Genomic DNA, 25,309 nt, shown 5'->3' on the forward strand with positions numbered 1-25,309 from the left:
GCTTGTGCCGTGATCTAGTTGGGTCATGAAGACAAATCTGTATTCTGCTGTCATATAGCTTTGCTGGATATGAATAAGACTATATGGTTCTTCCCTTGAATTGTATTTATAAACTAAAGGGTACTAGAGATTATCTAGTCCAGTGATTTTCTCACCTTTTTTTTTTTTAATAGTACAAAAACCTTTCCAAACTTAATTGCAAGCCTACAAACAAAACAAAGAGGTGCTGCTCTGATGTAGCTCTTAGGCTCTTTTCTCAGTTTTCTCTTTTTTTTTAATTTTAGGTATGAGTGACAAATGTATTTCTTCTTATTGTTTTCTCTAATGTATTTCAGAAACTGAAGTGTTTTTATTTTATTCCACTGTTGGCCATAGTTTGAGCCCTACACACTCCCTTCCCTTTCACCTCAAAGGGAGCGCCTTTGTATGTAGTCGCGCATTCATCATTAGTGTAAAGATCAGGCTGGATCTGCTCTGAAATCATCTTCTTAGGATTCAGCTCCTTGTCATGGTAGGCAATCGCCACCATGAAGCTGATCCACAGCGTGCCTCGGTGCTTCCGCGTCGCCAAGGTGTTCCGCGAAAATTCTGACAAGATCAACTGCTTCAGCTTCAGTCCCAATGGCGAGATTGTCATCTCGAGCAGCGATGACGACTCCATCATGCTCTATGACTGCCAGGAGGGCAAACCAAAGAGAACCCTGTACAGTAAGGCAGCACGGATCTCATCAGATACTCTCATGCAGCAAATAACAGTAGTTTACAGCTCTAACAAAAGAGACGATACTATTCGTTATCTGTCGTTGCATGACAACAAATATATCAGGTACTTTCCTGGACATAGCAAAAGGGTGGTGGCCTTGTCCATGTCACCTGTGGATGACACTTTCATTTCTGGGTCTCTTGATAAGACTATTTGGCTCTGGGATCTCCGCTCTCCTAACTGCCAGGGTCTCATGCATCTACAGAGCAAGCCAGTTTGTCCTTTTGATCCAGAAGGATTAATTTTTGCTGCAGGTGTCAATTCTGAAATGGTCAAACTTTATGATCTTTGCTCTTTTGATACGGGGCCATTTGCAACATTTAAGATACAATATGATTGAACTTGTGAGTGGACAGGACTTAAGTTCAGCAATGATGGCAAGCTCATCCTCATCTCCACCCATGGCAGCTTCATCCATCTGATGCATTCAAGGGAGTAGTGATGCATATGTTTGAGGGTTATGCTAACAGCAAGGCTGTCACATTGGAGGCCTAGTTTACCCCAGACTCCCAGTTTATTATGATTGGTTCAGAGGATGGTAAAATCCATGCTGGAATAGACAGAGTGGTATAAAAGTAGCTGTATTGGATGGCAAATACACAGGCCCCATTACCTGTTTGCAGTTCAACCCCAAGATCATGACCTTTGCCAGCGCTTGTTCTAACACGGCCTTCTGGTTGCTCACCATTGATGACTGACCTGCATGGTGCTTGGCTGTTTTCTGTACAGCAAGGGGTGGCAAGTAGGAAAAAATTCAGAGGGGACCAAGATAATAGTGGGATTGGATCATTGGACTGGACTGGAGAGCATCCTTCCGCATGGTCTTCCCAAGAATGTGCTATACATCTGCTCAAAAGAAAAAAGTTACTTTGCTGAGCTTCTCACAAAAGTAATTCTGTCTCCAGTAACAGATCCATTAGGAGGTGCCAAGATTTCAACTTTCTCTGGTGAACTTTCACACATTACCACTGCCTGAGACAAGTAAAACCACCATCTGATTTTGCATCTGTTAAGAGGAACATGATTCACCAGGCCACTGACCACTGTTCTTAGGGCTCCAACATCTACTTCATCTACATACAAAGAATCTGCAAAGGGTGTTTTCTGGCAGTGATGATACAACCAATTCAAAGATCCAGACGGGGAAACATCAACAGACTTCGAGTCAGCTACTGGTTGCTGTTTTTTCTCCTTTTTCTCTCCTTTCTTTTCAGTTTTCTCTTTCATCTTTTCTTCTTCTCCTCTTCCTCCTTTATTTGCTCTTTAGCACCAGAATATATGGTTGTTATTGGTATGGATTGTAGCTCATTTTCAGAAACTGTAGAATCAGTTTTTAGTGGAGTACCAGATAGAAATGATATTTTTCTCCATTTTTAATTTCTGCCTTAATTAGCTCATTTCAATCCTTCAACTTTTCTTCAATTTAGCATTTTCAACTTGAAGTTTCTTCTCTTCTTGCAAAGTTGTCTGCAAAATTGCTTTCTCCTTAATTAGAGCAATTTTCTGCTTAAGATATTCAATAATTTGATCTGCTCCTGCACCTTTCTGCTACAATCAATAGCATCACTGGTTGCCATTTTTGCCAAGAAATGGTATAAAATCATGTATCAGTGGACTGAGGCACCTCAACAGCTTCAGCTGGGAGCAGGTAAGGAGTGCCTCCCCTCAGTTCTTAATATTTCCTTGGAGCCCTCATTTAAAGTTTATTGATTTAGTCTACCCTCTCATTTTATGAACAAAAAATTCTGAACAAATATTATGTGTCTAAGTTTAGAAAAAGTGTGCTCAGTTGCTCAGTCCTGCTCCTTGTGACCCTATGGACTGTAGTCCACCAGGCTCCTCTGTCCAGGCATGAATACTGGAGTGGGTTGCCATGCCCTCCTCCAGGGGATCTTCCCAACCTAGGGATCAACCCCAGGTCTCCCACATTGCAGGCAAATTCTTTACTGTCTCTGCCACTAGGGAAGCCCAAGAATACTGGAGGGGGTAATCTATCCATTCTCCAGGGGATCTCCCCAACCCAGGAATCAAACCAGGGTCTCCTGCATTGCAGGTGGATTCTTTACCAGCTGAGCTACCAGGGAAGCCCTTAGGAAAAACAGCCTAAAATATGGGTATGCTCTGGTCCCTGGCTTATCAGGGAAGACAGATGATTACAGCACAATAGTGAATTCAGTGATACAGAATTACCTGTGATACTTGGAGCCATGGAACTGGGGCTGTCTAATTCAGTCTGGGGGCAATGAGTGTGAGCCTGAGTCTCTATGACTGGGCCAATTAGCTAGAAGGGCAGTTAAACTTGGCAAGGTGTGGGGAAGAGTATAATATAGACTGAAGAATGGAGTGGGTAAGTAGCTAGAGGTATATTCTGGAAGCTACTAGTCATTTTATGTAACAGTTCATTGGGAACTGATGAAGAGGCCTAAGCCCTCCCTGTCTTGAAATTGGAAGTAAGTTGTCATCACTTAAGGCCTTGGGGTAGGGAAACAGGTCAAATTTATTTCAGACTGCCGATAGGGACAATGAACTTGATGAGAACTAGTAGAGAGGTAGGAAGACAAGCCAGGAGAGTAAATAGCAGTAGCTCTCTGATAGAGAACATGAGGGCAGAGGCAAGGCTGTGAGGAAAAGGATGCATTCACGTTGAGGTTCCAGGTACAGATGTTCAGCATGATCAGATGGCTATCTAAGTGGAAAAGCCTAAGTGGTTAGGATTCCAAGCTTTTACTGCTGAGGGTGCAGGTTTAATCCCTGGTCAGGGAACTAAGACCCTGCAAGCCACTTAGTGCAGCCAAAAAATAAAAAAAGAGAAGATTAGTTTAAATTAGTTTAAGAGATTGTTTAAACTAATTTTGCTTAATTATCATTTTATCTTTTTCTGTACACTAAACATATATTACTTTTATAAATGGGAAAATGCATAAAGTCTGTTGATTTATCTTCCAAACTTTGCTCTTTAACCCAACTGGTAGCATACCATGCCATATCCTGCATTTTCACTAATATATTATGCCGCCACTAAAAATGATTGCAAAAGAAAAATTCAACAATTTACCAGTTTTCTTACACTAAACTTTACAATTTGGTTTAGTTGGACTCTCTGTAGATACAGCAAGACAGAAAAATCTCTTGTGAATAAAGTATTCACAGCATGTTAAGTGCTCTCTTGAATGGAGTAATCATAGGTCCTCCTAATGTTGTAACCATTGATGGTAGAACAAATGCAAACCTGAGTATCTAGCCCAGTGTCTCCTCAGAAATGTGACTCACAAGTGTGTCTAAGTTTCAGGCCTTTCTGACATTACCTGGGAATGATGAATTTTGCCTAAAAACAGTAAGGAAAAGTTGGGTGGGTTTCATTTGAACTTCCTTGCCCCAACAAATAGATCATACCCTGTGATTGCTATCATCTAGCAGATTGATAGCTGACCTTAATGGAACATACATACTCAAAAGCTATCATTGAACATCTGCTACTTTTAATTCATTAGAGGAAAAGAACCATGCTTATTTCAGTAACTTATTTTCATTATGCTCAAAGCAACTTACACATTTAATATTTAGTATTACCAGCTTTTTTTTAAACCATTAAGAAAATTGAAGTATAATTTACAATGTTGTGTGTTTCAAGTGTACAATAGGTTCAGTTATATACACATATTATGTATATATACCTTTTCAAATTATTTCCCATTATAGGTTATTATAACCTATTGAATATACTTCCTGGTGCTTTACAGGTCCTTGTTATTTATCTCTTCTATATATGTTAATTCCAGACACCTAATTTATTCCCTCCTCCCTTCCCCTTTGGTAACCATGTTTGTTTTGTATGTCTGTGGGTCTGTTTTGCAAATAAGTTCATTTATATCATCTTTTCAGATTCCACATATTTACCTAATAGGATAATTTCTAGGTCCATCCTTGTTGCTGGCAAACGGCATTATTTCATTCTTTTTATGGCTGAGTAGTATTCCATGTATATATATCACATCTTTATTCATTCGTCTGTTGATAAATCATTTAGTTTGCTTCCATGTCTTGGCTATTGTAAACAATGCTAAGAGTGCTGGGGTACAGGTATCTTTGCATATTAAAGTTTCCTCCTTACCAGCTTATTCTAATGCATAAACATACAGTGTATAGCCTTGCATACACTAACATGCCAGTGACATCTATTTCTAGCACTGTGTTGCACTTCTCAGTTATCAAAATGTAAACGGTCTACTTTGGTGAGGAGAGTCTGATTTATCTCACGTTTTCAACAGAATAATTTCCCCCAGTACCAGTTCAATATATTAACTTTTGCTTTCTAGATCATAGGTGGGGGTAATGTGTTAGACTCTGCAGATTTCAAAGAAGGCAGGTAGAATCTCTGTCAGGAAAACCTAAGTAACCATTAGCACCATAGTCAAAGTTTTAAAAAACTTGATCTGTAATCTGAATGGGTTCACTTTCTAATAAAGAGAAACTATGCTAGTACTCACAGTATAGTCTTTATTTGGGAAACATAATGCCAACTTGGAAGATGCTATCAAAAAAATTTTAAAAACTTAAGAGAATAAAACTATTAAAAAAATCACACACTATATTTTTATGTGAGATCTCATTTTACTCAGAAACACTATGGACTTTTAGGGAATGAAACAAAAACGAATACAGGGAATCAGACCAAAATTGTCCAAAGGTTAAGTCTATTTCAAGTAGAAGACAAAGACAGACAATTCAGCTGAACTTTGAACATTATGTGGGGGTTTAAGGTACTAACCTGTGCTGACAGAAATTCCCCTTACAGCCCTCTGAAATCTACAGTTCCACGTCCACAAATTCAACCAAATGTGGATCATGAAGTACTGTAGTATTTATTACATATAGTAATACTGCATAAAAGTGACCCACACAGTTCAAACCCTTGTTCAAAGGTCAACTGTATGACTTGAAAAGACCAGTGTGGTGTTTCCCAACTGTGCCTGATCATTAGCATTACCCAAGGGACTCCTTACAGTCTGAGACTCGCTCTTTTCCATTCGGGCTCACTGGGTGGCAGGTTTGGACTGGGGACCAAGAATTTGTATTTCAAGCACCTCAAGTGGTTCTAATAACCAGGAAGGTTGGGGAAATAGTGGTTAAGGGTGGGGCAGGGGGTGGACAGCAGCAATGCCAGTCACCACAGCTCCCATTCCCACACTCAGTGACTGCCCATCAAACTACCTAAGAATGAGAACACTCAACTGGAATTGAGCAACTGTCCAGAGAACACTGTTTATTTCAAGTCCAAAACACAAAATTACTCATTTTTCTTAACAGACTGCATAATTTTTACTGCATGAATATTTAGGGTTTCTCTATTCACAAGTGTAGATTTACTTAACTTTAGGCTGAAATGATTCATTATATATATATATATATATCTCTCTCTCAATATCAATTTACTCCAGAGGACACGTACTTTAACAAATCTGTTTAGAAAATATTTTACATAAAAACACACAAAAAGCATTTACCAACATTCTTCAGTTGTTGCAACCAGCCTTCAGCAGAATTTGGCTGAAACTTATTTTCTACTAAACATTCCAAGACTGATTACAATAGAATGTAGTATTTTACATACTTTAGCTTATTATTGCAATTAAAACTTCCTTTTTCTTTGATGGCTTCCACATATATTATATTCATACCGCAGGACAATTCTTCTAACTGGTGACTTATTACATAAAATTGTCTATTTTGGTATAACTTGTCTCCAATTAAGAACCTAAACAGTCATGATATGATGAAATCAAATAATGGACATATATAGGGCTTTTTAGTAAGAGCATTTTCAAACAGAATTTAAAACCTAACAGTATAATATCCTTTATTGTTTTGTGTTCAGTAACTACCATCGGAAGTGCTATTACTTCTAGTATAATCAGCTGGCATAAAAATATAAAGTAAAAATATGTACATTTTAATATATCAATTCTTACCTGAATAATCTCAGATCTCTTGAGAATGTTCCACAAAGTGGAATTTCTTCCTAAAGTTACAGTGGTGTGGTACAATGTGTACAACTTGGTTAACCAGTGCCTGCCTTTCATTCCAAGATTTTTCCTTATCTTGAATCAAATACACAATCTTGACTACCATATTATAATGCACTGGTTTACAGTTTGTATATAAAGTCCAACTCAAGCTTATTTTGGTTTATTGTACATGCTTTATTAAAACGGTATGGGTATTTACAGTATCTGCAGAGTCCCTTCCAAGGCGCTCTCACACACATTCAGACACACCCACGCGACATCCACACTACAGCCCCATGCACCCACACCAGTGAGATGTGAGAGTCAAGACTCCTGAAATTAGGCAGCTGTTAGGGGACAGAGTTGTTGATTTGTTTTTCAATTTTTTTTTTTTTTTGAAAAGAGAGAAGCATGGGGGAATGCATTTGGCCATTATAATGCTAATTAAGTTTGTGTATATTAACATATATATGGCAGTAACACTGAATATTCCTTTTACATTCTATATACACAGAATGACATCAAGGTTTTGCAGTCAACAGAATATTCCAACTTCAGTCTCAATGCTGCTTGTAGTGACTTCGGAATTCACATAGGGGCTTTCCCTAAAAATAATTCAAGTCTATGTAAGTGAAATAAGGCACAATTAATATTGATTGATCTAGGGGAAGGAAAGGGATAAAAACTAGTTTCAAATGATCTTGCTGTTGGGGAATTAGCTTTGACTTAAATCCACCTGAAATTCATTCTTCTAATTTCCAAAGATTTCTTAGAAATAAAGGTTTTCTTCTTTTCCCTGACAAAACCCAAAAAGAAAAGCTTGGGACTCACATTTACCATTTTAATGTGTCAGCAGCCTTAACTACTTGAATTTGGTGTGCACCCTCACCTCTCCTGCCCAGGTCTCCTCTCTACCTCACTGCTAAAACAAAACACAGCACATGAAACAGGAATTCCTTGCTGTTGTTTTTTTTTTTTTGAAGAGATTTCAAAAAAATCTCTTGTACACTCAAGTAGCAAATACATATCAGGTTGTCTTTGATTTAAAAAAAAAAAAAGGAAAGAAAAAAAGGAGAAAGTAATCTTGTGACTCTCTTGCTCTTTAAAAATATCCCTGTCTCCTCCTTTTCAGAATGAAGCCCCACCAGACATTACAAATAACTGCAACAAATGAGTCTGGCAGCATACATAATGTCTAGTATTCGAATCTTCATAGTGAGATTCATGTAGCTTGTACAATCTGTTGAATGTTTTTTGCAGCAGGTGAACCAAACCCAAAGATGCTGGACATTCTGTGAAAGGGAGTAAGAATTGCAGTTCTGAAGGCCCCTGACTTTGGTTGTTTACAAAGTTCAATCCTGTTTATTGTGATCCTTGGTATCTTCTTCATCTGTATATTCTGATGGTTCTTCCCCTGGTTTTAGGAGTCTGCCTACATAATCATATTTTTCTGAAAGATACATCAAAAGAAAATCAGTAGCAATCAAATTTATTTCACGATTCCATTATACAGGAGGGAAGGTGTATGCTTCTTTTAGTCATAGAGAATAAGGTATGTTTTCCCTATCGTTTACCTTGTCCAGTCTTTTTATACTCATGTAAGGCCTGAACAAAAGAAAACAGGATCAGGGAACTTATAAAGCTTCGGACTTATGCTTTGGAGGAGAGTATTCCATACAACCAGTTCTTAATCAAGGACGCTGCCTCAGAATCACTTGGAGACATTTTAAAAATACATGTGAGTCCAGGACCCATGCCAGGCTCTTGGAATAGGTCTGATGACATGTACTTTGAAACTGGTTTACTTCTACTGTGCACTGAGTCTCAGAGCAGATCTTTAAACTTAATAACCCAAAGTAATTTTAATTAAATAAATAAGGTAGCAACACAGGGCATTTCCAACAGTGAGAAGATCTTAAAAAAGTTAATGGTGACTTTCCTGGGGTTGAAAAAGTAGGGAGAAAAATAAGAGGTGGAAAATCACATGGAAAGTAAATCCAACCAGGAAATATTCTTGGGGAGAAAATGTGACACATGTAGTAGTCCCTAAGAAAACAAACCAAACCAACAGATGGAAATTCACTTGTTACTTATTATCTTGTGTTCTCTGAGGCCCTGATGTGTGACTCTCAGTACAGGATTTTTCTTTCTCCTATTAAACTCTCTTCTTAGATGTGACACCACTTGTTTTTATGTTACCATGTGTTTAATTTAGAACACTGTTATGTCCACTGTTATGTTCATGATAATATTTAGTCATTTCTTGGTCAGGATTCTGAACTGAGTTTAAGTGAATTAACTGACAAATCAAGAGGATGAAACAGGAGGACTGCTTGGTCCAGCAGAACCAGTACAAGTGCCAAGAAGCCAGAAGAGATATTTCAAGGGATCCATAAGTCACATGGTAACAGTCCAGAGTGTTCACTGAGGCAGTAAAAACTGATGTCACAAGCATATAATGAAGGAGAATGACATTTTTCCTTTACGGTTTGAAGGTAAGATCAATTAAATCATTTAAAAATAAACTAAAATTACAGTATCAGTAATCAATTCAGTTTTAAATATAAGTCTATGTTTAAAAAACTCTATCTTAATGAACAAGCCTTATAAGACTAAAGGTGTCACAACTTTTGTAAATTTTACAGTTTGTAACAAGTGAATTTTTAAATATGGATTTTATTAGCACATGTAACAATCATTTTGATAGTTAGCTATGCTTATCATCAAATAATGATGGCAATGAAAACAGATAGCATCCTTAGGCTCTTAAAGAGTAATAAAATGGCATGTACTTTCTTTGGCCATAAATTTAGTATTTGTAAAGAACCCAATAAAATGAAGGTACCTTTAAACTGCATTTCCCATTCTCGAACACTCTCCATTTGTACAGCATTCAAATCTGAGAGATCATCATATTCATCTTTAAGTGCATCTTTATCTAGGCAAAATGTTGCCAGTCCTCTGGAGGCATCCCTACCAGCAAATATTCCATATGGACCCGCTGGGGAAAAAAAAGAAATTATTTAGATTATCTAAAAGTATTTTAGAATGTCTCAAAGGAAAACGCCAAATAAAAGAAACCTCATGACTCTTATCTGGTACTCAGTCTTATATTTCAAAACATGCTCAGACACTAAACAGGATAAGAAGAAGAAATTTCTTAGAAATCGACCTTTTGACCAAAGTAAAGTTTTTTACTGAGAATTTACATTTCAATTACTTTAGATACTTAAAAAAAACTTAATTTAAAGATGAAGACTGTGATTAAAGATTAGAAAGAAGAGGAAGCTTAGAAGAGTTAGGTTTGGAAGCCAGTTTTCTTGAGGGGAAATGATGCCTTATAGATTACTGTTAATTAGTTGTGGCATCTAAAAATAATCAACAGAACACTGGCTGGATATATATATGGCTACAAGGACACAAAATAATTAGTGTATAGAATCAGGAACCACCTTGTCAATAGGGAGGAATGGCTACCAGAAGCAAGTTATTCCCAAAGTGTGTCCTTGAGAGCAGCAACTCAACTGCACATCTCTGGATCTTCAATGCTTACCACATGCCTGGCATAAAGTAGGAACAAAATAAACACATACTAACAGACAAAAATCCAAACCACGGAATTTTCTATATCAAGAATTTGCTTACATAAATTATAGTACATTACTTTAATGAAACAGTACAAAGCTATCAAAAAGAACGAGGTAACTCTGTATGTACAGATGCACAAAGAAGTCCATGATATAGTAACTGAAAAAAGCAATTAGATTACACAGTATGATTCATTTAGTTATTTTTATTTTTTATTCTTTTTTGGCTGCACTGTATGGCATATGGGAACTTAAGTTCCTGGACCAGAGATCCAACCCGTGCCCCCTGCAGCATAGTCTTAACCACTGGGCCATCACAGAAGCCCATAGTATGACCTCCTTTGAACTAAAAAAGGATATACATATATGCACATTTAACCCGTATTTGTATATGCATGAAAAAAGCACCGGGAAGAATACAAACCAAGTACTTAACAGTAGCAATGTTTCTGGGGAATGGAGAGGAAAGTTTTACTACTTCATTTAATTGGTTAAACCTGCCTACTTATTTATTTATTTTTAGCCATGCCACACGGCTTGTGGGATCTTAGGTTCCCTGAACAAGGATTGAACCTGGGCCCTCAGCAGTTAAGAGTTCTAGCCACTGGACGGCCAGAGGATTCCCAAGTCTGGCTATTTAAAAAACAATTTTTATAATATAAATCTCTTAAGAGTTAAGTTTTTCTTCATCTTAGTTTATAGAACAGACCATGTAAATTTTCCTGTTTAAAACGTTTTAAGAACTATGCACTAATAAATAAGATTTACAAAATACATGATTTTATATATAAAAATTTCTTTCCTGAGTCTGAAGTTATCAATACATGACAAAATAAATCTAGAGAAAAGTTTAAAAATCAAATTTGCTGGCTTAACTATTATGAACCAGCAACTATTATCAGTAGGCAGTGAAAAAGCTTACTGTCCATTTAACAGAGTGAAGTATTTTCTAATGAGAAGTACACAGTACAAAGAAAGGAAATTCCCTGATTTTTAAATGAGTAAAATAAAGATTATACCCATATTCATATTTGAAAGCATTTAGGAAATTGAAGGTTATGTGTCAGAAAAGCATCCATACCTTTAAGAAGAAAATTCAAAAATTTCTAAACATTTATGAACCTTAGTTTGAACTACAGTAAGCACTGCACCATGAAGCTCACTGGGTTACTTAGGAAAACTAATGAGTTTTAGAAATGAGTTAGGAAAATTCATTCTCTAAAAGTTTATTGCATGGAACAAAAAAAGAGCCTTAGCAATAAATTTAAGGACCATTATTAGACAATAATATATTAACACAAAAATAAAGGTAACACTTCCAGTACTTTTTTATTCTGCTTTCCCATTCTTAAGTACTTTCTATCTTGCTCCTTAATATTAGGTGACTATCACGACTATTTCTAAATTTGTCTTCTATAGAAGAAAATGGGACACTACTTACAACCGGTCAATATTTGTAACTTTCAAACACTGCCCATCATCTAAACTGACATTCAAAACGGTATTTATTTAAATGTTTACGATAAAGAAATTTAGTACTAGTTACAGTAAATAGTAGTAAATTTCTACTTACAAAGTAAAATCTGAAGTTCTTTAATTGGAGTTAATTGTTTTGGAGAAACATTAACTTTATTTTTTAAAATTTATAGTTAATTTACAATGCTCTGTTAGTTTCAAGTGTACAGCAAAGTAATTCTAAAAAAAATGTGGTTTTAAAAAGTATGTGTGTTTTACACATATATATGGAATTTAGAAAGATGGTAACGGTGGCCCTATATGCAGGGCAGAAGAAGAGACGCAGAAGTACAGAACAGACTCTGTGGGAGAAGGTGAGGTTGGGATGTTTCGAAACTACAGCATGTATATTATCTATGGTGAAACAGATCACCAGCCCAGGTGGGATGCATGAGACAAATGCTCGGGCCTGGTGCACTGGGAGGACCCAGAGGAGTCGGGTGGAGAGGGAGGTGGGAGGGGGGACCGGGATGGGGAATACGTGTAACTCTATGGCTGATTCATATCAATGTATGACAAAACCCACTGGAAAATAAAAAAATAAATAAAAAGTATGTGTGTTTTAGACTCGTCTCCATGACGGCCAGCAGGAGACGCCGAGTCCCGCCCCGTGTCCTTGTTCCCCGTCCTCTCTCTCTATCGTGCTGCGCTGAGTCGCTCAGTCTGTCCGACTCTCTGCGAGCCCGTGGACTGTAGCTCGCCAGGCTCCTCTGTCCATAGGGTTCTCCAGGCAAGAATACTGGAGTGGGTTGCCATTTCCCTCTCCAGGGGATCTTCAGGACCCAGGGATTGAACCCAGGTCTCCTGTATTGCAGGCAGTGAGCTACCAGGAAAACTTTCATACAGTAGTGTATATACATTAAGCCCAAACTCCTAATTTATTCTCCCCTCATCCCCTTGGGTAACCATAAATTTGTTTTCTATGTCTGTATTTGTTTCCTAAGTAAGTCGTTTGTATCATTTTTAAAGATTTCACACATAAGTGATATCATATGATATTTCTGTCTGACTTACTTCATTTATGATAATCCCCAGGCCCAATCATGTTGCTGCAAATGACATTATTTCTTCTTCTTCTTTTTTAAAATGAGAAACATTGCTTTTTTTGACCAAGCCATGTGGCTTGCAAGACCCCAACCAGGGACTGAACCCCAGTGCCAGCAGTGAGAGCACTGAGTACTAACCACTGGACTGCCAGGGAATTCCCAACATTAACTTTTAAAACTAAGCAAGTTAAAAAAAAAAACAAAAAACCCAACACTAAAATTAAGCAAGAACAGTCCCGAGGGAAAGAAAAGTGGTCCACCTTAAAAAAGTTTAGTTTTTCTGTGGTATAACTCCACGTGGTAATGGCTGTTTTCAAGAGATGGAATATATGTATATATACATATAAAACACTAATATTTTCTTAAGAAACAATAATGACCAAAAAAATCTTAATGCTGACTGGACCAATGCTTACAAACTTAAAACAGTGATGAGTCAAACACAAAAGAAAAAATAAAACTGATTAAGGCTATAAAAAACTACAAATAGAAAATGAGAATTTCAACTTTTTGAAGAATTTCCTAGCAATCTCACTTCCTTTTCATTGTATCACAAAGTAGAAGGGATAGTTTTGCCCTCCCTTCTTGGCAGATGAAAAGATGCAGAGGTATTCAGTGACTTGCCTAAAATTACTAACAGAACCAACCACTTTTCTAACTATACCAAACACAGTACATCTTGAGAAAACAGAGGACCCACAAACCCAAAGATGAAATGACAACCCTGAAAACTGGAGCATTTCACTCATCACAAAATTTCAGGGGAATGGCTATTTTAAAATACCTCTTAAAATGGAAGAACATTAACCAAAAAAAGCTGTAGAAATCAATAGCTTTTCTTAGCATTATGTTATATAATATTTACCTTCCTGGTCTACAAAACTCAATCTACTTGAGGATACTTCACCAACCTTAAAAACATCCAAATGGTAAAAAGGAGATGATCACTATAAAAACAGAAGTCATAAGAACCTCCATCTTTAAGTATATGGATAACATACCAGTGTATTCTTTAGTAAAATTTCCTGCCAACTTCCCTAAGAGGGAATGCTGTTTTTTGGTTTGGATAACTCAAGAGTGAACTAGAGGCAACAGTTAATAATGCAAGCCTAATCCTAGACAAAATGATGTTCTGTTAACTATTGGAAAGAATGACCTCTCCACATATTTCGAATTTCCCACATGAAGCATTTAACTTCTGAAAAGGTCTTTTTGAAAATAGTTTTCTTTTTCCTGTAATAGCATAAAGAATGTAATATTAAGACTAAGAACTAGAGATGGAAAAGGATGACCTGCTGAGAAAGGAGGATTTGAGGTCCAGTTAAAGTATATTCCTCTGCATCCCGAATACAATCAGAATCACATCTGAGAGTTCAGTAATACCTCCCCTTTCCACTACCCCCTTATATAACTGACATATATGTTATGACTCTAATATTTTGGTGACTACTCTTGGCTATCCATAATACTGTAACAACAGAGAGCTACCCAAGGAAAGCACATTTTAAAAGCTCTTAGGTCTTTTGGTATGGTATAATTTATAAAAAAAATTAAAAGGCTAGCTCATATAAACTAATCAGATTGTTTTAACAATTAAGGTTCATTTAAACATTAACATTTCAGTAACAATAGGAGAATTACACTCTTGCCTTCTAAAAAACTAAAATATAATGCTGATACAAAACTAGGTTTACTATTTCAAGAATATTCTTGCTACAAAAAATGAACCCAATTATTTAGCCAAGACAGATTCTTTAAAATGTATTTATAAAACAAATATTCTAGGACATCATTTTATAGATAAATCTTACTTCTATGATACTGTTAAATATACCAAAATGACATACTAGTTAGAATCCAGATTTCATTAAGTTTTAAGAGTTAACACAACTTACGATACAGATTTTTTTGAAGTTCAAAATTCAATAAATCTACCAGTTATTGCATCCTGAAACTGCTTACTATCATACAGTCAAATATAATGGAGTGACATATTTTTGATAAGGGAACAACATATGGTTATTGTAAAACACTAATTTAATGAGCAAAAAATTCCAGGAAAAAGTAAACATCTAAAATATGTAATAGATAATTTTCTACTAGGGTGATTATGTATCTATTAATACATTAGTATTTATGAAGAAAATTCCAGAACAAATATTTTAGTTATTTTCATGGTATAAAAACCATAGCGTTGAGAGATAAACTTTAATTCACTAAAAGTTAAACAGCCTAGTTTTCTGGTGTGTTTTGACAATAGTCTTCTGTGATTAATAAAGTTAAAAAAAAAAATCTAATAATACTTGGTATAGGGCTTCCCGGGGGGCTCAGTGGTAAAGTATCCACCTGCCAATGTAGGAGATGCAGGTTTGATCCCAGGGTCAGGAAGATCCTTGGAGAAGGGAATGGCAAACCACTCCAGTATTCTTGCCTGGAAAATCCCATAGACAGAAGAGCTGAAGGCTACATCCCATGGGGTCGCAAAGAGTCAGACACAACTGAGCACATACGCACACTGAGTAACTTATTCCAAATACGGTTATAATGGACCTAGGACAAATCAAACCATATATAAAAGTGATTAAATGAAATCCAACTAATATATCTTTTTTGTGCTTGGTTCTAGGAACTCCCAGGACTTTTAGAGGGAAGGCAGCATGGTAAAACTGGAAGAATACCTCTTCCAAGCCAAGATACTTGGGTTTGAGGCCACACCCTACATTTGAGGCAAATTTTACATGCCTAAAATTGTGGAGGTCAAACTAGATAATCTCTTAACTACAAGTATTAGGGAAAAAAACTATTCTATAAATGGTGTTGCAATAACTGAATAGCCCCCTGTAAGAAAACAAAAACAAAAGTTGATGCTTACTTCACATCTTAAATAAATTCCAAATGTAACTAACCAAAATTCACTGAGAAAAAGAGAAATGTAAATTAAAATAATATTGAAATACTACTTTAACTTCTCAGATTGACAAAGATCAAAAAATTTTATATCACATTTTTGGCAAGAGAGTGAGAAATAGGCATTTTCATGTGAGTGTAAATTGGTCCAACATCTCTGGAGGGCAATTTAGAAAGAAGTATCCAAATTAAGAATGTCCATAACCTAAGACTCAGTAGTTTTACTTCTAGGAATTTATTTAATAGATAATTATGATTTCAGTAACATTTTTAAATGATACGTACATGATACCATGCTTCCCAGGTGGCTCAGTAGGTAAAGAATCTGCCTGCAATGCAGAAGGCACTGGCAGACATGGGTTCGATCCCTGGGTAGGAAAGTTCCCCTGGAGAGGGAAATGGCAACCCACTCTAGTATTCTTGCCTGGAGAATCCCATGGACAGAGGGGCCTGGTGGGCTACAGTCCATAGGATCACAAAGAGTTGGACATGACTAAAGCAACTGAGCATGCATGGATGTATGTAATAACAAGAGACTGGAAACAAATATTCATTAAAAGTGGACTATTAAATGATATATTCATAACAGAATTACACACACATTCCAAAAACTGATAGAGTTCTTTCTAAACTGATACAAAAGGCTTTCAATATATTAAAATATTGTTAAAGGTTTGCATTGTTAAAAACTACGTTCATGGCATCCAGTCCCATCACTTCATGGAAATAGATGGGGAAACAATGGAAACAGTGACAGACTATTTTTTCGGGCTCTGAAATCACTGCAGATGGCCACTGAAGCCATGAAATTAATAGATGTTTGCTCCTTGGAAGGAAAGTTATGACCAAACTAGACAGCATATTAAAAAGCATAGACATTACTTTGTCAACAAAGGTCTGTCTAGTCAAGGCTACAGTTTTTACAGTGGTCATGTATGGATGTGAGAGTTGGACTACAAAGAAAGCTGAGCGCCAAAGAATTGATGCTTTTGAACTGTGGTGTTGTGGAGAAGACTTTTGAGAGACCCTTGGACTGCAAGGAGATCCAACCAGTCCATCCTAAAGGAGATCAGTCCTGGGTGTTCATTGGAAGGACTGATGTTGAAGCTGAAACTCCAATACTTTGGCCACCTGATGGGAAGAGGTGACTCACTGGAAAAGACCCTGATGCTGGGAAAGGCAGGAGGAGAAGGGAACGGCAGAGGATGTGATGGTTGGATGGCATCACCAACTCAACGGACATGGGTTTGGGTAGACTCTGGGAGTTGGTGATGGACAGGGAGGCCCGGCGTGCTGCAGTTCATGGGGTCACAAAGAGTCGGACATGACTTATCGACTGAACTGGAACTGGATCTGTACTATAATTCCTGAATGAGGGCAGATAGAAAGTGATTTTTTTTCTATCAATGGCAAAACTATAGGACATACCTCACTAAAATGAAAACTGAACTCTGAACAAAAGTATGAGATGCAAGAAATGACAGTGAAAGAAGAAAATGGTAACTATTGGTAAATGTAAATGAAAATTGCCTATTTAAAAAAAGTTTATTATTCAGTTTGAGGGTAGCGTTTAAAAAACTACAGTAAAACTGTAAGTCTAATAGAAATAACATAGAAAATGGAGTGGGGAGGGATTAGAGTTAAAGCTTTCTAACCCAAGGCCACAACATATGGCTGTGTACCATACAACTCCAGGGGACACCATTCACATCTGTCTACACGATTGTTTTGTATATTTAATATTAAGAAATACTCTGTCCAATGGCAGTAAAGTGTTTTAATGTGACAGTTCTTTCTAATTTGTACAAAAATGTTTGGTTAACATTCATATATTGTTCAGAGTGACAATGCCTATGGAAAAAATTTAAGGAAAAGACTCTTGTCACCAAAAGAATACAAATAGAATGCATCCAAATTAGCAGGTAGATATGAAACAGAAACAAGACTCCCAAACACAGAGAACAGACTTCTGGCTTGTAAGGGATGGGTGGAGTGGGGGTGGCAAAGGTCGGAAGTTTGGGATGAGCAGATACAAATTAGTATATAGAGAATGGATAAACAAAAGGTACTGCTATATAGCACTGGGAACTATATTTGATGCCCTGTGAGAAATCACAAAGGAAAAGAATATGAAAAAGAATGCATGTATGTGTATAACTGGAACACCGTGCTGTACAGTAGAAATTAATACAACTGCAAATCAACTATACTAAAATGAAACAACAAATCAGTAGGGGAGAAAAAGTGGAATAAAAAAATCCATCTAAGAAAAAATGGTGGGAAAGAAGGCAAAGAAAAGTAGTCAGAGAAATTACTAAATAGGATAGTAGAAATAAATCTAAATATGCTAATAGGGACAAAAAATATAAACTGATTAAGTTGTTAAAAGACAGTACTGGCATTAAATTTAATTTTTAAAAATCCAGCTATGTTGTTTATAAAGAAAAAATAAAACACATTGCTTAAGAGGATGGAAAAAGAACTGCTGAGGTAATACTTATCAAATGAAGCCTGAAGTCAAATCTGAAAATCAGTAAGGGTGATAAGGATGTTTCTTCCTCTGCCGTTATCAGTCCTAGGTCTGGTGCTTAGATAGCTTTAAAACAATGATACACCCAATCATTGTAAGGCTGGTTCCTTCAGGTTTTTGCTTAAGTATCAATCCCCACTTTCTTGACAAACCAACATAAATAAGTACTTCTCTTTACCATCTAAACCTAATAAATAAAGTCCTTTATTATAATCACATATTGAATGATAGTTTATTATCTGTCTTTCTTAACAGAACACAAACTCCATGAGGGCTGGGAAGCACAAGTTTTGAAGACTCAGAGAATTACTCAAAACATTTATCTAGGCAACAGTGTGATGAAACCCAGGTCATTCCTTCTCAGAGTTGCTCCTGAAACAAAATGCTGGCTCTTATACAGCAGTTGTTTAGTGATGTATCTCACAAGTATGCGGGGGATGAGTGACCTATGCCACATGGTTGAAAGAACTATGAAAAGAACGTAAAAAGGGCTACCTCCAGATGTTAATCTACTCCTTTCCTTCAACCTGAATAACATCTTCTGGTCTCATACATGGTTTAAGCTATCCTTTTATACTTTGTGTTAGTATTTAACACAATTCTCTCTTTGACTAAAAACAATGGAATGATGTTGAACTCAGAGGAGCCAACCAACTAGGTACTGTAGAAATTTACTAGTAAAGGGAATTCCCTGCCAAGCCGGCGGCTGTGACTTTGGACTTCCAATACAGGGGTGGGTCTGATCCCTGCTTGGGGAGCTAAGATCCTATAAACCACATGGCACAGTCAAAAAAAAAGAAATTAGTATGAATTTGAGCAGAGTATCAAAATTCATCAGAAAACTTAGCTGGTCCTTTTACCTGATTGCTAGGTAATGAATGTGCATGGGCATTAAACTTAACACAGACCCAGCTGGCTTCAAAACAAAAGTCTAGGATGAAAGTTGGATAGTGTCAATAGGACATTCAAGAAAGAATATGTTTGTCCATATGCTGCAACTCTTGCTTCAGCTGCAATTTTGCAAACTACGAATAAAATTAACATGCAAATATCAAGTTAAAAAAGGAGGAAGAACACATAAAAGGTGTATGAACTCCTTTTCCCCATCTCCTAAATATTAGGCATGTCATGGGGGTACTTCTTAGAAACTTTTTTCTTTCCAGTGGAATTTAAATGGTATATTGGAGAAATTACAGCTTTGTTATACATCAAAGAAAACTCTACATGGAATAAAGGGGAAGCTATGTATCTTAATACCAGAAATGTGAATAAACTATTAGAAAGGTCAGTTGTATAACTGTATAATTTCCTGCCATTATAAAGAATAAAAGCAAAAAGTTTTGCTAGAATCCCACTGCAGAAATATTATACCAAATTATTACTATTTAACAATTAATATTAATATTTAAAATGATAGATGAGTCTTCCTCATCTATTATGATGCTGGAAACATGAAATTATATTATGTTGTGATACAGTAGCAAGCATAGCCGGTGAAGCCAGTTAGACTGTGTTTGATTTCTAGCTTGGCCATTTACTAGATATGTAACTTTGGGCCAAATCTCCGCGTTTCAGTTTTCACATTTGTAAAATGGGAACATCACTTATCTCCTAGAGCTGTCTGGAAATTAAACGAGATAATAAGCCCCAAATGGGAGTTTCCTCCTCCTTCTACCCTAACCTCTAGAATCAATGCTATTGAATAGAACTCGATGGGAGGATGGAAATGCTCTATAAAGTGCACTGTTTGGGCACTTGAAATATGGCTAAAGTGACTGAGAAACTCAATTCATGTGGCTTGTGGCTACCATATTGAACATCACAACATAAAGCCATGAAAGTATGTTTCTCTGAGGCTTTAAATCCTTATGGGAACCAGGAGAGGGTATAAAAATAAGATTCTCTATGTAAGTTTATCTCAGAATGCAGTTTATCTCAAATAGAGTAGACAGGCTTTGTGGTCAAATATATCCGGATTTGAATATCATGTCTGTGTGACCCAACCAATTTACTCCAAATTCCTAAACCTCGAGCTCTCTCTCTTAAAGATAGGAATGTTCACTAACCTCACTGAAGCATTGTGGAGATGACAAAATAATAGATGTGATGTAGTAGCTGCTTAACAAATCTGCTTCCTTTCTCCTCCCATATTTTTTGTTTCTTACATGATCACTTTCCTCACAAACTGGCCAAGTGCCTGAACTGTTACTAAACTTAATATTGACAAATGTAGTTAATGCCAATTGTTTCCCAATGTCTGTTTACTCCACTAAATTAAACTGCCAACATTTAATTTTTTAAGAACTCAAACTTTAAAAATTATGACTAAAAATAAAAATAACTTCAACACAGAAAAGCCTCACAAACAATCTTTTAACTCTAAAACCATTATTGAGAACTGGGAGTGGATATTGGCTAGACTCCCTAAACTCATTCTTTCAAGCTACAAAGTCTCATATAAGGATTTTTACTTCTGAATTACTCTGCTACAAAATTCCTTAATTGATTTGAGGATAAAAAAATTAAAATAAAAACTGAATTTGTTTTATAGCCCGAAATTTTGCTTCAAGACTTCTGGGAAATGTTAGATCTCCTCTTAATGTGAAATATATTCCAAATCCATAAGCTGATCTGGCTAACTTTAAGGTTCCTTTCAATAAAAAAGTATTCCAAGTATCTGTTTAGGTTGTTCAAAACTACTTAGAATGAAATAATGGAGTATCACTCTGCCTGTTCATCAAGAAGAACCTGGAAATCAGTGAAAGCTAACCTAAAACTGAGTCCGCTGTTGTCATCTGAGGGGAATCCCCTCACTGGCTCGAGCCACACAAAGACTATCTATATTATAACGATGACTCTCATCTTAATTTAAAAATTTCTGTTGCAGAACATTTGCCACTGGGTGCTGCCAAATTGTGTCCATGGCTGTCTCTCTTAGCTATTTTCAGATAGTGGCAAGGCATTAATGTGTGAGGACTGATATGCTTCTTTGCACTAAACACTTGGTTGCTTCACTGTCCGTTTAGATAGGGGCTACAAAAGCAGAGTTATTAGTTTGGGTAAGTTGTGTTAAAAAACCTAGACCTGTACACAATTTCTAATTACTGAATACATAATATTGTGTAAATTCTTGACTAAAAAAAAAATTAACTAATTTGGTCTGTTCGTTTAAATATTGTCCTTTGGTCCTACTCATATTCGCTTAAGTAAACAAAAATGTATTAACTGTTTCAGCTGATGTGAGTGGGTAGACATCTGGTTTTCATTTTTATACAAGCAGCAAGTACTTTATAAGCTATCTGTGACTTGGTTGGATTGAATGTAAATATATACACAAAATACAAACAACTAAGAAATAGTTCAACACGCTTGTTACCAGGTGTAGAATCTCCCATTTCTCTTCCTTAACCCAATTAACAAACAACAAACCAGAACACTTCTAAAATATTTTCCAGCCACTAAGCACAGAAATCATAAGTGTACAGTTGCAGGTGTCAATAAATATCATGAACTAACAGATTAAAGAGGAAACCAACTTGTTTTTAGATTTGCCAACCCCTTAAGACTTGGATGTCCTCTTTCAAGTTAACAGGTGACTATAGGTCTCTAATTTTATTTACTTTTATTGTAGTAACTCCTTAAAAGCTCAGAATAACTACAAAACCAGAATGTACAATGTTGCTCAATTTTATGGTATGCCAACAGGTTTCATGAGTCTGAACTGAAATGTTTGCTATAACTACATTGTTAAAGAAGGATTTCTAAACCAACCACCTTACATACACAGTTCTCTGAAAGCAAAGCTTTAGAAACATTTAACTTGCAGAACTGGTGCATGGTGATATGAATTTATAGCTGTTTATAAAGTTCTTTCTTCTCAGTGAAAACAAAGTAAGTGATAATCAACGTGTATTTTAATACTTGCCTTCCTGCTACCAAAAAAAAAAAAAAAAGAAGAAACTGTACAAGCACGCCTGCTGGGTATATGAGTTCCACCTCCAAAACTCAGGGCGAATAACCTTGCCAGTATTTATTAGGATCTGCATTCTGATCAGCCTCATCCCACATAGACTGTTAATCTTGGAAAACATCTCTGTATCAAAACCGGTTAAAAAAAAAAGTCAAGGTGCTGCATATGGGATCGGATTTAATAGATTCTAGAAGGTTGGGACTTGGAACTACGTGTACTTAAACGTGGCCTTATGGGGAGTAGTAGATAAGCGCTCTGTGGCGCGCGCGCACACACACACACACACACACACACACACACACAAAAGTAAAGAAAGTTGTGAATTACAGGGCCTAAAATTTTAGGTCCCTACTTCAGAAATCTTCCTTCTTTCCTGCCCCCAACGATTCCAGAAATCAGAAAGCTCAGTAAAGGCTGAGGGCCAGCGTGACTGGCGACAACTAGAAGGATTTTGAAAAATTCAGCCCAAGAAAAGGCTGAGAAGAGAAATGAGATAGGAAAAAGATGAAAATTCAGAGCTCATTGCTGGGGCGACACTGGGATCCGAATTCGAGGAGTAAACACCGGTGGGGCCCGCGGCTTGGGCGTGTGGGGGGCGGGCCGTCTCAGGTGCGGCAGAAACGGCTCGGGGGTCCAGATGTCGAGAAGGCTGGCAAACTAACCCGGTGCCCAGGGGCCTCCCCATCAGAAGGGGGTCGTGCTTGAGCTGCAGGGGGTCCTCCCCCTCCCCTTCCAACTCCTCCTCACCCGGGCCGTAGAACTTGCTGCCTTTGGTCACGTCGAAGACTTTCCCATTGACCGCAAGCAGGATGCGCGGGTTGCGAGACCCGTCGTACTGGCGCAGCTGCTCCAAGCTGAAGTCCCGCTTCTTCATACGAGGCAAAGAGGCAGCGGGGCTCTCGTCGCCCGCTCCGGCCCCGGCGCCCAGACCCCGCCGCCCCCAGCGCACCCACAGCCGGTAGGCCCCCAGCAACACCAGCGCCACCAGCGCCACGTTCAGCAGCATCTCCCCGCCCACCGTCAGAAGCGCCAACGCCGTTGCCGACCAGCCGCCCCCTTCTGCTGCCGCTCCCGCGCCTCCCGGGCTCTCGCTGCTACCGTCGCTGCTGCTCTCGCTGCCACTCCCCAGGGTGCCTAAATTCACGTCCCCATCACCCGCCGCCATCACTGCCCGCCAGCGCCTTCCTCCTCCTCCCCGCCCCCTGCCCTCCCCAACCCCACGGCCGGCCCCGCCCATATGGGGTTTTCTAGCCAATAACGTGAGGGCAGGGGGTGGGGTCAGGCCGGCTCCTGATTGGGTGTTTACGCGGTAACATTGTCCTGGATCTCTCCCTCAGCCGTCCTTTTGCTGGCCGCGCTCGCGTGCGACGCCCCGCCCACCTCGCCCCACACTTCCCTGCTCTCGCCTGTCTCCTTCTCTAGTTGAAGTACAAGAGGGGGGCGGGTCTGAAGAGAAGATGCTGCGCCGACCGCGCGCGCGCGCGCACACAGGCGGGGCGAGGCTACGGCGCGTGCGCGGGTTCCGGGGCGCCACGAGCTCCCCTTTCCTCTGCAAACCCTCTGGGAGGAACGGCCTGCCCAGTTCTCTGGCTGTGCGCATGCGCTCACGGACCCCGCCCCTTCCCTGGTCACGGTTTGCGTCTGCCAGCTCCCGCCTCTTCGCCCACGCTGAGCTTCAGAGCCTCACGTGCGCTGAGGCGGCTGCTGAGGCTGCCTCTCTCGGACACCTTTCCGAGGGTGCGGGCTAGTGGTTAGTGAGGACCTGCGACATAGTTTTAACCGCTTGGCGCCCCCCAAAAGGGGTGTCTTTTCTCCCATGGACGCCGTCACGCCTGTCCAGACGCCCGGAGCGTGGGCGCGCAGGCAAAGCTACGGCCCAGAAGTTTTGGCGACGAGCTGGAGTCGCCTGGCGCCCAGAGAGTGCACGGAACTCGCACTGGGATTGTTTGGCGAAAGGAATCTACCTGCTGTCTCCGAGGACACCGAGTAGCCACTCCCCAGTGGTTTTGGCCAAGGCTGCTCCTGTAGAATTTTCTTTCACATTTTAGACGAGAGGTGTCGGTATTCCTTAAGTCGCACTCATTTGGGGCAGGAAGAAAGTGGATAGGGTGAGGTGGGCCTTCAGTTCGCTTGTTTAACTTAATCTACAGTTTCTTTTCATCTACCTAGGTCTTGTAGTCTTTTAACCTTTCGAGTCCTTAAAACTTCGGCGTAAATGTCACCTCTGAACCCTTACAGTGAGCGCCTCACCTCACGCTCTGAACTCCTTTGTCGTGCTCCCTCTCGCTCTAGCTTGTTTTGTGTCACTGGTTCCCCCACCCCTACCCCCTCGCTGTAAACTGCCCTCGTGGTGAATGAGCTGTGTCAAGGGAGTAACAGTTTTCGTTTAATCTGGAGGAACTTGCGGAGTGGAGGAGAGATGTGGGCAAACTGGAGCGTATGGTATACTAATTAGGGAAACAGCTAGTGGTCCATTTTGGCTTTAAGTGCCGCAGAGGAGCGAAGTCTGGAAAACTAAGCTTGTAATCACAGTATCACGGGATTGGCTTGGACTTTATAGGAGGAGTTTCAGCAGATACTGAAAGGAAAGTGACAGGATCAAAACTCTTCTGTAGAGCGATTATCTACTAGGATTGGTGTGAAGGGTTGGAGTGGGGAAAAGAATGGGAAATCAGTTACTAGGCTAAGGTATTTGTGCAGGAAGTGGCAGGAAGTGCGGGAATGTAAAGGGCCAGTCATTAACATTTCAGGTGTTCGGGTCGTAGGTACATAATTTTGCCTCATAGCGACTTCACTTCAGAGTTATAAAAGCAGTCCATGGGCTGAACCCCTGCTTGAGAGGTATTTTCTTGAGGCAGAGTGAACAATGGGGAGTAATCCTCCCATCTAGACTGTTTTTAAAGCGAATGTGGGCACTATTAACTACACTGGGAGAATGAAGAAGTGAAGTCGCTTCAGTCGTGTCCGACTCTTTGCGACCCCGTGG

General features: G+C 38.7%; 1 protein-coding gene and 2 pseudogenes across 1 annotated transcript; 1 reads left to right on the plus strand and 2 right to left on the minus strand.

The window, feature by feature from the left end:
• The first annotated feature begins 527 nt into the window (after window positions 1-527).
• Window positions 528-1,461, plus strand: LOC136145927 (WD repeat-containing protein 82 pseudogene; annotated as a pseudogene).
• Window positions 1,462-1,627: 166 nt separating this feature from the next.
• On the minus strand, window positions 1,628-2,340 carry LOC136145485 (aminoacyl tRNA synthase complex-interacting multifunctional protein 1 pseudogene; annotated as a pseudogene).
• Window positions 2,341-6,000: 3,660 nt separating this feature from the next.
• Window positions 6,001-23,516, minus strand: PGRMC2 (progesterone receptor membrane component 2). The gene is made up of 3 exons (XM_065903816.1): window positions 23,071-23,516; window positions 9,614-9,769; window positions 6,001-8,218 (listed from the first exon to the last, which is right to left on the minus strand). Exons 1-3 carry the CDS (start codon window positions 23,486-23,488, stop codon window positions 8,121-8,123), a joined length of 672 nt encoding a protein of 223 aa, XP_065759888.1. The 5' UTR covers window positions 23,489-23,516; the 3' UTR covers window positions 6,001-8,120.
• Window positions 23,517-25,309: the final 1,793 nt, after the last annotated feature.

Source organism: Muntiacus reevesi, chromosome 13 (assembly GCF_963930625.1).
Source record: "Muntiacus reevesi chromosome 13, mMunRee1.1, whole genome shotgun sequence".
Classification (NCBI taxonomy): domain Eukaryota; kingdom Metazoa; phylum Chordata; class Mammalia; order Artiodactyla; family Cervidae; genus Muntiacus; species Muntiacus reevesi.